At 39.1% G+C, this 13,809-nt stretch overlaps 1 protein-coding gene across 2 annotated transcripts in view; it reads left to right on the top strand.

The window, feature by feature from the left end:
• The window catches only part of SLC6A17 (solute carrier family 6 member 17), a 62,073-nt gene extending 48,557 nt beyond the window's left edge, over window positions 1–13,516 (top strand). For both annotated transcript variants that reach the window (XM_075195923.1, XM_075195922.1), the window contains exons 10-12: window positions 2,873–3,032; window positions 4,571–4,733; window positions 12,549–13,516. In XM_075195923.1, coding sequence (XP_075052024.1) covers window positions 2,873–3,032; window positions 4,571–4,733; window positions 12,549–12,917 — 692 coding nt within the window. In that variant the 3' untranslated portion in view covers window positions 12,918–13,516. The remainder of the gene's footprint in view (window positions 1–2,872; window positions 3,033–4,570; window positions 4,734–12,548) is intronic.
• The last annotated feature ends 293 nt before the right edge of the window (window positions 13,517–13,809 follow it).

The following is a 13,809-nucleotide window of genomic DNA, read 5'->3' as shown; positions in this document are numbered from 1 at the left end:
TTAACTGCTAACTGTGTCACATGTTACACAAGAAAGTCAATGGGAGCTTAGGGAGGGTAATAAGATGCTGAAACAATCTTGTAGGAAGAAGGGTTTGGGGTTCATTGAGAACTGGGCTGATTTCGCTATTGTTTTCAGATTCAATAGGGACAGTGTTAGTTGGAAAGACTGTTAGAAGGAGGTTTTAACCCTTTCACTGTTACAGACATTTACCTTGCATCCACACACTACAGATCCCTGATATCCTTGTCCATAGGAGTTAAGTCATAGTTGCAGTTAACTATTGGCTGCTGATTACTTATAGAGGATTTCATGGCTACAATTGCCATTGAGGATGTAAGGATGACTTCTTGGTCATACGATCACTTCTGGTTCTGATTATATGAACAATTCCAGTTAAGTAAGCCTTGAAGTGCAGCAGTCCAATCTTCTTAATGTTTGGGGGCTTTTGTCAATCATGATGTTTTCCATTCCAGGCAATTAGTGAACATTGGTCTCTTTCTGGGAGTGAATGGTGACATTTTTGTTTTCTATCCACTTCCTGAGCCAGTAAATGCTGCTTCCATGTCACACACATAGGGAGGAAGGGGAATTTTTTCCCTCTGGAAACATAAGAGAGCCCAGGATTGACTCCGTGACAGTGAGAGAATGACCCTTTGGTCTTTTTATTACTCTCTGGGCTCATCAGAGAGTATTTTAGCCTATTTACTCTGTTGCATGAGAGGCAGTTCCTACTTCCTTGTGATAGTGTTAATAAAAAATTATAAGATTAAATAAAAATAAAGTGAAAAAAGTTACAAAGAAATAACACACATATATTCTATATCCCTATAAATGTAAGTCACAAAATATATTTAGGGGCATAATTTTAGGGTAACACTAATTGTGTGAAAATAGCAAAGAATTTAATTATGGTTTAGCTTTATATTTACAATATTGCATGTTGTGGCTTGTGCATGTTTTTGTTGTATAAAACTAGAGATATGCAGCATGAGCTCTATATTTATTAAGTGGACATATTTTTTATTCATTATGGGGGACATTTATCGTCCACACAATTGTGCCACTACAAATTCTAGTATGCACTTGTGCCCATGTGCATGCCAGCGCTTGTAGTTATAGATAGCCAGGGAGGTTAAAAAGGTGCTGAAATATTTTTGTAGGAAGGAGGGTTTGGGGTTCATTAAGAACTGGGACTATTTTCTATTGCCTTTAGATTCTACAAAGGGCCGGGCCAGTTGAAAAGAGATCTTCTTGAAGTTTTGTGTCCCCGATCATGTGGATTTTTGCTTTTGTGCTTCCACTGTGACTGAAGGAACAACATTTTCACAACTAGCATAGAAAGGAATTTGTAACTGAGGGTAGTTACACTGTAAGTCATTTATCAAATAAAATTAGAACAGTTATTGGGACTGGGACAGTGCCTGGGAACCATGGAATTAAATATAAATAAATATAGTTTTTAGCTAAACACAAAAATCCCAAAATATTCTAAAAAAAGTGAGACCACTTCCATCAAATCGCAGCCTGACTCCTCCCGGTGATTTAGTGTTGTGTATTGTGGCTCCTCTTCTTGTAGTTACCCACAAGCTATGCTAAGCGCTACTTCTGCAATGCTGCTCTCTGCTTCTAACACTGTCATGTTAGAAGCTGTTGAACACTGCTCCGCTGGTGCCCCAATGGCCTTCAAGTTGACAACCAGGTCGCTTCAGTTTGAAAAGGGCCTGCTCGGATGCTTTCCTTTATCACTGCACTATCATAAGTAGTCATTCAGATAGCGAGCAAGAGGTGTAATTGTATGGTGTGTAGGTCTCCTCTCTCTTTCTCTTCCTTGGTATCCCTTGGGACCCTCTTCCCTGGGACTGTTTTGCCTTGGATCCTCTCCCCTTTCAACCTCCCTTCTCTTCTGACTCCCTATTCCCTCCACTGGGATTCTGTCACATAGCACCTTCTGCTTTCTCCCGATACCATCTTCTACTTTCTTCTTTCTATTGCCCATAGCAACCAATCGTATTTTGGCTAACATTTTGCATACATTCTAGAAAATGATAGCTAGAATCTGATTGATTAGTAAAACACCTACAGTTTTCCTTTTTCTACAGATATAATAAATCAAACCCTAAAACCCACAAACCCTGTAAATATAGTTACTGCTAGTGAAAGACAAGAAAAAACACCACTTTCCTTTAAATGGTACTTTTAAAATATAGAGAGATAAACAATAAAATATATTCTTGGTGTATTCTTTTCTAGATTTGTTTATTCCTATTCTGTATATTATGATTAATTTGATGTCTAAATAAAATGGTTTTAGCAATGACAACGCAAAACTGCAAATACAGATGAGTAAGTACTAATGAGAGGTTAATAACACCTACTGTATTTATAACAGATGTTTGTCCCTCTTTGAACAATGTTTGTGTGACTGAAATATATGCATGTTCACCAAACAACCAATGTATGTAGACAAGCATACACAGACCCATTGCTATTTATGACTGCTGAAAAGAGTTTCTTTAATTGAAGCACTGAAAAGTTTTTCTCCTGTTTTAACTTTGATAATGGATTTTTGCAGCATACGATCTGCTCTTTTATTGTTAATCATGACATAGCTTGTTTGCTACCCAAAGATTTATGTATATGCATCACTTTGGAGAGTGCAGACTTTAATCTTGGCATGTTTATGGTTTGGTGACTTATTTGATTTAATTTTTTTCATAGCAAACTCAAGTGGATCCTGAATGAGGAAGTTCTGCTGATAGCTGAACTGTCCCGATCCTCTGTGGGTTGCACGTATAACTTGCATGTTGATACTGTTGCATTCATGCACATCATTTCACTGTATAATTTTTCTTTCTGCTAATAATTGTAGTCAGCTGTTGCATCCTTGCCTTCCTGCTGGGCTTGATCTTTGTTCAGCGCTCTGGGAATTATTTCGTCACCATGTTTGATGATTATTCTGCCACACTACCACTCACCATTGTGGTCATCCTGGAAAACATTGCAGTAGCTTGGGTGTATGGCACAAAGAAGTAAGAATTCTACCACTCCCTGTCTGTCAAACACATTGGTCTTTCTGTCCTGTCCTTCATTTACAGACTACATATTCAAAAGCTGCAAAATAGAAATATGTGCAAATTGCCTAATAACTCGTTTTCTCCATGATGAAACAAACACTATGATGTAAATACATTTTGGCTTTGCAAAAAATGGGCTAGCTATAAAACAATGCTCTTTTTCCCTTTTCAATTTACACATTAGTTCAACCAAATGGGTTTTTGCTATGAATAATATTTGTGTCCGTCCAGTATTGATCATCTCTGGCTAATATCGTCAGCAAAATGCAAAATATAAATTATATATATTTATACATGTATAAATCTAAATGTATATATATATATATATATATATATATATATATATAAATATATACATATATATATATATATATATATATATATATATACACACATATATACATATATATATATATATATATATATATATATATATACACACACATATATATATATAACTATATATATATAACTATATATATATATATATATATATATATATATATATATAGATATATAGATGTAAATTTAGGGGCCAATTTATTAAACATAGAAAAGCCTATCTCCCTATCTCTCCCTATCCCTCTACTGCCAGCTATCGCCGTCGGTAGCCCCTGCTCACGAAGAGATACATCAGCCTTCTCCAGCTATGGCTTCCCCATACAAATTAACAAGGACTGTGGTCATACCCCGCAATCCTCCATTTCTTCTTTTCAGGAGTGAAGCCCTTACAGCATCGGGCCAGTATTACTGGGTAGATGAGTATCACTTAGCTGCCCCGGACATATTTTTGTAATCAATTGTGGCAATTACAGAATTTCAATCACTGCCATAAGCGGCTATAGAAAATCTGTTTACCACCGCATATTACTAAATAAGGTCCAACATCTCCACTTAATACATTTCTATTTCAGTTCTAGTCACTATAGTTGGCTATTGGTATCTTGCTGTAAACTGTACATAATATATAAAGGGTTTTCAAGATTTCAGAAACTCCATTGCAAAATAATTTTGTAAAGTCCATTCTGATTTCTCCTGATTTTCACCAGAACGGGTGCAATCTACAGTACACAAGGAGCAAATTGGCTTACCAGACCTTACAAATATTATTTACAGAATTGTATAAAATAATATTAATGATATTATGTATTTTTGGGTTTGATTAAGGGAAAATGTAGAAATTTCTTTAAAATGTTGCTTTTATGTGATTTCAGCAACTTTAAGTTACAGATGGTCATCTACAATTAGCCTATGTACAAGCAGATACTGTAAATAATATCATTTTTAAATTGTATTACAATAAAAATAAACATAAAGGGCAATTTCTTTATTGACCTTCCTGCACTAATTCTTAAAGAAATCCTTTTATTATCATAGGATAATTGAAAACCACCACGTCGCCCCATTCTGCAAATCAGCACCAAGAAATATTTGTGTTGTTTGTGAATTCTTAAAGGCATTGGTTCAAAAAAGTTTTGTCTCTGTATTTTCAGATTTATGCAGGAGCTCACAGAGATGCTCGGGTTTCGTCCATATGTCTACTACTTTTATACATGGAAGTATGTTTCACCAATCTTTATGGCAATTTTGCTGTCAGCTAGTGTAATTCAACTAGCCATCAGTCCACCAGGATACAGTGCATGGATCAAAGAACTGGTGAGTAAAGTGTACTGTTCCATACAGATTACAGATTGTTGAGTCAATAAAATGTTAACACTCCATAAAGTTCAAATTCAAGGTTAAAAACAGAAAAACAAATGATAAAGGTTTTCGTAGCAAAAGTATCCAGAAAAATATCTATACATTGTTGAGTACATTTCTCATACAGTAGCTTGCTCAACTGCTCAAACGTCTACTATAGTGATGATATTATTATTATTATTATTATTATTATTATTAGCTTCACATTTGCAATTATATTAGCACTGAAATAGGCATGTGTACTCTTATTGGCAAGTGAGGTATTGAATCTATAAATTGAGCAGAATAAAGAAAAACACATGTTGCTGAACTGCTAATGCCCCCTACCCCCTTGAATTTTGCCCACCATGTCACCATGAAATAAAGTAACAGAGACTATAGTATGACAAATCTAGGTCACAGTGTTTAGTAAATAAACTGGAAAAGGCAGAATGCAAAAGCACTGTGTACACTAGCTGACACCTTCTAGAGGGCCCCTCTGGGCCTACCCTAACAACCATGAAATAGGAGAACACAACACACACCCTTGTCTGGCCCTAGGATGTACTCACTCTGACCCTACCTTGACTTTGACCATGATCCTCCCATGTGTAACTAGATTTAAATGGAGCAGCCTCTTGTCTACCATAGGGAACTTTCTGTGGCTCACTGTCAAACAAGGTGCCTTGTAAAGGGGTCATTGCCCGCCATCCATATTGTGACCTACTCTAGCCACTCCAGTACCCCCAATGCTGGAGATATGCCTCTCTTCTCTGCAGTGATATAAAAAATAAAATAAATACTGCATGAATCTTGTACATTGCCTAAGGCAATGTTCATTGGGTTGTGCTATCTCAAAAATCACACTGCCAGCTTGAGAGATGGCCCACCACCTATTTATTTGTAACTGATTGCACTATACTACCTATCCATAGGAACAGAAGCTTATATCATAAACATAGCAAATATTTGTGAGTGTACATAGTGAAAATTCTAGGGAGATAGGTAATACAGAGGATGGTAAAAAAAAAACAACTCAGGGCCCCTGGCCAATTGCATACATATAGGAAGAATAGTTGAAAATCCCTCCCTCCATGTCAATTTTGGCTAGTGGTTTTCTTTCCTGGGTCAAACTGTCCATTGGATATGCAATGACATGGAAAACTATCGAACCTAATTTAAGATGTCTACCTGCTGGAGGGCCATCTACCAAATTTTCTGTCTTCTGTTCAGCCTGTGTCTGTGATTAAAATGAACGAATGTAGGTATTGCGCTCACTTGTCCCGATATGAAGATCAATGGATATGATGATGAAATAATGTTCGTCCACTCTGATCACCTCATCCCACTCCAGAATTCAAGACTTCTCCCGAGCTGCCCCCCTGCATTGGAATGACCTCCCACGCTCCATCCGTTTGTCCCCTAACCTGTGCTCCTTCAAAAGGGCACTCAAAACCCATCTCTTCCTTAAAGCCTACCAGCCTTCCACCTAACCCTCTCTCCATGCTCGCTCCCATCCCCTGGTTCCTCCTCTGTAGAGGTGTGCGCTTGCTCCCCCCCCTTACTCCCTTTGTGCCGGCCGTCTGTTTCCCCTCCCTTTAGGATGTAAGCTCTTATGAGCAGGGCCCTTCTCCCTACTGTCTCTCTACCTTCTCTTCTGCTCCTACTCCATTATATTTGCTTTGCCTGGAGCCTCTGAAGTTTTGGTACTACTTGTTGATTGTTCTGTACTGTTATTCCCTGTACTGTCGATTGTTTGTACTGTGTTTGGCGTGCGGGAACCTTGTGGCGCCTTATAAATAAATAATAATAATAATAATATCCAGGCAGGAGCGAGTGTAAATAATTAGGTTTATTAGTATAACAAATAAAACTACATATAGATAAACCACTCTAAAATGTGGAACATAGAAACAATATGATAAAAATAATGATACCACCAATCACATTAGAATAAAGGGAAAAATAAATAAATATAACACTAGAAATCACCAAGTAAAAATGACAAAATATATGAGTTCGGTAAAAGGGCTGATTGGCAGATGGGTAGGGTTGCAAAAACAATTGAGGCTGCAATTGCATGGGGGCCTTGTCATGAGGAAAATAATAACCTGGATTCAGGTCTCCATGCTCACTGAAATGTGCTTCCCAGATGGGACTGTTATGGCAGCTGGCTAAAAATAGTGGCCTGTTCGTGACTTCTGTGCTTGCCTGATGCCTTTTCTCCCTGCACAGCGGCGTACGGAGGATTGTCGGGGGGGGGGGGGTTTCTTCCCGCCGACCTAAAAAAAAAAAAAAAAAAACCACGAGAGAGAGCTGCTGCGCATGCGAAGCAGCTCCGTTTCGCCAGCGCTGTCCTATACAGCAGCCGCGGCGCTGTCTAAGAAGCATCTGCGGCGGTGCTGTATACAATACAGCACCGCCACGGACGCTTCTTTGACAGCGCCGCGGCTGCTGTATAGGACAGTGGCCAATTAGTTAGCGCAGGGGGGGTTTCTAGAGACTCAAAAACCCCCCCTGCGTGCGCCACTGCTGCAATATGTTAATGCTGGACCCAAATGCTGGGGCTAGATCACTTATAAATAACTTATTATATAAATTTATTTCAATTAGTGGTGCACGGGTGTCTATGTATATCATTGTAAATGTACTGGTTTTTGAATTAGAAATCTATTGATTTCGAATGCAGTAGCATATGGTGGAGGAAATGTGTTTTTGTAAAAATGGAATAAAGGAAATCCCATGCTAATTAAACCTTTTTCATCTGTGAGTGACCAACACTTTTTTAGCCTGAATACACAGCAGGGGGTCGTTACCTTTTATCCTGTCTTGCTAAAAGATAGACGAACTACATGAATAATGCAACCTGCAAGTAATTTAAGAACGCACAATTGAATTTTGTTAAATCCAGGATTGGAGAATATATTACATCCTGATGCTAAATATCTGATGTAATATTTCAGACTTTGTGGTGCCAGCTAGGAAGGGGGCTGGGTTACCCCCTGCCAACATGTGTGTCAGAAACAGTATACAAGTGCTGTATTTTGTATTTTAACTGATTTATACCATCTGTAATTCTGGATGATCATTAGTACCTCCAACTAGTGTGTAGGGGTCCTAATAAAAACGCCTATTGCCTGCTGTATCCTGTGACCAATATATAAGAGCTTACACTCTAATCCATTCCCCGACTGTCCTGTGTTGAACCCAGCTTCTCTGTGTCAATGCTCTGCCCACTACCCAGCAGTCCTGATCCATAGTAAGCGGTCAGGAAGTCAGCCCACAGCAAAGAGGCGCTGCAGCAGCTATAATAGCTACCTAGAAGTAAGCGGCTCTAGGCGACCTTGAAGGAGCCTAGTAGTGGCAGCCGAATTCTCCTACAACTATTGCTCAGTTAGCATTCGCAAGTCGGCGAGTGTCTGGTGGCAGGTGACACCAGTTAGAGTGGTCGGTATTAGTCGGTTACCGACGGTGAGAAAGCAAACCAGATAAACTGCATAAGAAGAACATCCCTTCTCCTTCTTCCCTTACAGTGCTGGTGGCGAAGTATGCTCATACATTTACATTTGCCCATAGGAATTGCTCTGTGGGGAAAAATAAACATAAAATGCTAGATGGGACCGGTAAGGTATAGTGGGGTATAACTTACTAGCTTTAAGCAATTATCTGTATGTTTATTGCATGTGTGCTAATCTTATTACATTTTATGGTGTCCTAGCCTGTTTATCATTGCATTTGTACAATTTAATGAAAAATGGATTCCTTTACTTAACTATTTTAAACAACTCCTCTAAGGTAACTTCTTCTCGAAAACCATCACAAAACACACAAACCTATGACTTTATTCTTGTAGACATTCTGTTGACTTAATTAAAAATATAATAACATATGAAGGTATATAATATATAGCCACCCTATTATGCATTACTATTTTGTCATCTGTTCTTCATTTAAAGAAGATATCTAGTCTCAATAACTATATTATCCAAAACAATGGCAAAACCACACCATAAGGTCACGTATCACCCAATTTTGAGTGTATCGTTAGCAAAATCACTCTGCGCATGCCCAGAACTGGGACATATTGCTGTGAACACGCATCCCTACTCCATCCTAGAGCACAAGAACAATATTTTGGGGAGTGAACAGGGCAGGAAAGGGGCGTTTTGCCGTGTTCAATGTACAGTAACGGTGTGCCACATCTGAATACAGCTCTGGCCATCTCAAAGTTGCCGTATCTCTTACTCCAGCTACAGGGCGAGTCTAAGGTTGGATGTGCTCCTGCAACCTTGTCCTGAGTTTACACCTTGGTTCACAACACCTAGTAATGTCTTACACAACTCACTAGCACCCCATCCTGGCTTACTTGCAAAACTGTTGGAAACTGGAATTGTATTGAAACTTCAAAAAAGAGCTTTCATGAATCTTTATTTTGTCCCATGGCACAGCAAAGTATTATAGACTAGACAATTTTTCCTGTGATCCACTGGAAATTTGTTTGCTCTGACCCACTTAATAGGACACAAAGGACTAACTGGTTCTTGTCCTGAAATAGCATCCCTGAATGGGGCAAGCCCGGAACCCATCTCTTTTTCCTGCTTAAGGCTGAGCTAACAGTACTATTGCATATCCCTTCTCCAGGGTCCCAGACCTCTCTCTTTTATTCTGAAGGCCTATTTGGCCTTCTGTATCCAGTGTGTGTAGTAGATAACTTCTGCTCAGTAGACTTGACTAAGAAACTAAGATATGGATGAAGGTTAGGGAAAGCTAAAATGGTACTTCATTCATTCATAAAATTGAAGTAATAATTGCACATAATCCCTCTGTAAGGCATTACAATCTTGTATACATAGCTCTAGGTTCAGATTTCTGTACTCTCTGTTTTCTTCCAGAGAAAGTTAGTGCATTTACTGGAGGTGCAAACCTTTTTTCTACAGGAGGGAGACATTGAGTTTTCGATTCAGTCCTCCTTTAGTTTCTTGGGATGTGAATTTAGTGTCAACAGCATGCTTCGTTTGATCCACTGTACTGTGGATCTCAAGTTTTTGATATAGAAGACAGTTTTCATTGTACCCATTTCCAAAGCCCAGGGATGTCAGAACTTGGGACTCTGTCTTGCAGTTGTCTCCATCTAGTTCTTCATGAGGATAGGACTGTTCTCCAGACAAACTCTCTTTTCAGTATATGGTGGTTTCTAAATTTCACAGGAATGAGGACATAGTGATTCCGGCATTTGGTCAAAATCAGTCCTCAGAGGAAGAGGGATCTCTTTACTTGCTATATTTTGTCAGGGCATTAAAGATATGTGTTAGGAAAACAATAGATGGTAGGAAGCCTGATGAGCTTCTGGTCCTCTACAATGCTTCTAAAAGAGGTTGGATGTCATCTAAACCGACTATAACAGTGATGTATCACACTTAAACTGAAGTGAGAAACATTGTAGCTATGTAGTGAAGGGTCATTCTACCAGAACGCCGAGCACTTAGTGGGCGGCATGATTCGCTGCTTTGGCTGAACTACTGTGCCACATTATGTTCAGTTCATATGCTTACAAGATTTTACAGGTTCAATGTTTTTGCAACTAAGGACCCCTGTCTTGGTAGGAAGGTGTTGTGCACCGCAACTTTGTGAGTATACTCACCCAGAGGGGCAGTTTTGGGATGTCGCAAGGTACTAGGGGCCCACAAAGGATGAGAAAATAGGTTTTTTATACTTATGTTAAATCCTTTTCTCTGAATCCATTGGGCGACACTGAGCACCCATCCTGTTTACTCTCTAGTTTTTCTGTTAAAGTTTAACAAAGTTAAATTTGTTTTTAGGAGGGATTTGTTTTTCTCTCTGGTTCTGTCCTGTGGGGTTTGGTTATAAACATAACTGAGTTCCCTGTAGGATGGGGATATAGAAGATGGAGGAGCATAGCGACTTCGACTTTTCTGTATTTAAAGCGGCAATGCCAGCAGCCGTGTGCAATGTAAAACTGTATAGCCTGCTAAATGAGCTAGCAAAGTCTTTGCCTGTTGGCATTGCCGCTTTAAATACAGAAAAGTAGAAGTCGCTATGCAAACTGACGTGAATACAACTGCTGTCTTTGCCAGGATGTAACAGAAGTAAGTCGGTGATGTAGATTGTCATTTTTATGCTAAGTCTGCATTCAGTTTTTATAGTCATTTTTCAAATCAGATTTTTTCTGCCGGTGTTGTCGTCGTCTGTGACATCAGTGTCATTATGATGATTACTGCCGTAAAAATAAATAAATCACATTTTCTTTGTTATACATCCTGGAAGGTGTCAGAGATCTAGCTAATTCTATACCTTATATGGCAAAGAACTTCATACATGTCCATACTCGCTAGCTAGTCTAGTAAACTTTATTGCTTACCTTTAGTCTGGAGACCTTCAAAGGATTAAGAGAACATAGTGTAGAATACACTGCGCTACCTCCTTCCTCTTCCGATTAGACAGGCAATGTAACCTCCAGGCAGTGTGCAGAGGAGGTCATATGACACAGAAGACAACTGCTACAGTATAGTCTTATTATCTATACTTCTTTATATAACCTGCATGTTCCTACTGCTACATTTCGGTCCCTATTACATCTTTTCACTGTCTATTTTTTCTGCTAAAAACTATAGTCAGCTGATGTTTCTTTACCATCCTGCTGGGGTTTGTTCACTGTTCTTGGAATATAATTATAGTCATTAGTGCAGATTAGTGCAGGCATGGTTATGCCACTGTTTAGCTTTACCACATTTGATGATTTGCAGGAGACTGTACATTGGATTTTATATTCCTGCCTATACTGTGCTATTCGCTCCTTTCCTGTGGTATTATTAACCTTTAAGCTTCTAGCACCAACATATTATGCTGCTTTTCACAGAGAATGCCCAGTCATTCACATCAGTCTCTGCCCCAGTGAAGCTTACAATCTAAATTCTTTACCACATACACATAAGAGTCAATTTTGTGAGAAGCAAATTAACAACCAGTATATTTTGACTGGGGGAGGAAACTGGAGTACCCTGAGGAAACCCAAGTATACACAGGTATTAATGTGCATGCAGGTTTTACATCTTAGGAAAGCTATATTGATATTTTCCATATCCTTTTCTCTTTATAGAACTGGTAGGAATTTACAGGACTTGCGTCCTAGTCAGCGCCCCTCCACCCCAGCCTTCAGAAACGAAGCCCTCTCTTGGGTTGTGCCCCACCCTCACTGCTTGCCTTTCCTCCTAGGACTGAGAGTGTGTCGCTTGGCTGTGACATCATAGCTAAGCGCCACATTCCCAGTGTAACACTGGCATATTGGAGCAGCAGCCAGCAGCTTCACAAGTAAGAAGTTGCAGACTGCTTCTCCTTCATGTCAGCATAGGGGGCACCACAGGGACATTGAAATCATGTCATGTCACTCATGCAGTGGTTTAGTAACCCCCTAACCACTGGCATTCTAGGCAACCACCTTGGTGTGACTAATGGTACCACCAGTCCTGGGAATTTCCCAAAATTCCGCATAGAGCCTCTTAGTGTGGGTTGTATGAGACAACTAATAGATGATGGTTTTCCTCTTCAGCATGTTTGGTGCTGGTTATAAGGCTTGCTTTATGTATCAGAGTCTGTTGTTCTGGAACAGTAAGCTTTTTTGATACCGTCCTTTCTGTTGTCCTGTAAATGTGTCTGTGGATTCAAAACAGATTAAGGTATATATTTTAGTGTGACTATAGATTATGGATTTTTCTCTATCTTAGGGTGCAAGCTTTTACTTCACTTATTTACTATGCCCTTCTTCTGTTTCAGGCTGCAGAACAATTTCTGTTGTATCCTCCATGGGCTCTGTCATTACTTGTTTGTCTGATAATATTAGCAATCCTGCCAGTGCCCTTAATCTTGATTCTTTCGCAATTGCAACTATTACCAGATGGCTCCAATAGGCTATCTGTGGTATACAAGAAAGGTCGTATGATGAAGGATATCTCCAACTTGGAGGATAACGACGAAACACGCTTTATCTTGAGCAAAGTGCCTAGTGAGACCCCTTCTCCAATGCCATCTCATCGTCCATGTCTCGGCCCTGAAAATGCCTCTCCTTTGGATTTGGGTGGAGCATCAAATGGGCGATATGGGAGTGCCTATGTAATGGCAATCACTCCTGAGTCAGAACTTTGATTTTGCCCTATGGTTTATCTTACAACACTGTTAAATGCAATTAACATTATGTTTTGCAAATAAAAGCCCTTTCCAAAAACACCTCCCAGCAACAATTGAATAAAACAATGGAATGTTTGTTTCTAAAGAGAGAAAATGGATGTTTCACCATAAAACAATCTGTCCCGTCGTTGGTACATCGGAAAAAGTCATCTCTGCAACAGTGTTGCTCCAAACCTGGACTTGCTTTTGCTTTGTGAGTTTACACATCCATCCACTATGTATGTTCATACTAATAAGTGAAAGGCTTGTGGGTGTATAGCACTTCATTATTGTTTTAAAGCACAAGTATGATAAGTTACCAATTATTATTCACGCTTCCCCCTCTTGTTGAGTTATTTTAAATATTTGCACCTGTTGGCCACACATACAAGCAAGAGAAATAAAAGCACAACAAAGATGGTTTAGAAGTAAAACCTATATAAAAACTATGAGACTCTGAATAAATGAATGCTGGACATATTAATTAATATGCAAAATATAAACCTACCGGTATTTATTTCTTTTAAGGGCAATATAACTGGTATGTCCATGTTAAAATAAACTTTACCATGCCTTTTTTAACAAACCTGTTAAGCAGTCATAGCAGAGAGATAAAAGTAAGACTAAAGCTGGGTACACACTATGGATAATCTATCCCGATGCGATATGTTTAACAATTTTACCAATGACTGAAAGTCCCGGTCAGCATGTCAATTCATGTGTACACACTTGCACGATTTTTCCACAAAAAGATGCTGAAAAAGATTGTGACTCTGTAAACTCTATGGAGATCTGCCTACACTGCTGGTCATGAGTGCATAGACACTACAGAATTTGCCTGACATTGTTCCATCGCTTATAGAGATTTTTA

This window comes from Mixophyes fleayi, chromosome 2 (genome assembly GCF_038048845.1).
Source record: "Mixophyes fleayi isolate aMixFle1 chromosome 2, aMixFle1.hap1, whole genome shotgun sequence".
NCBI classification, from domain to species: domain Eukaryota; kingdom Metazoa; phylum Chordata; class Amphibia; order Anura; family Limnodynastidae; genus Mixophyes; species Mixophyes fleayi.
The sequence above is the reverse complement of the archived record's forward strand: the minus strand, read 5'-3'. Positions and strand labels throughout refer to the sequence as shown.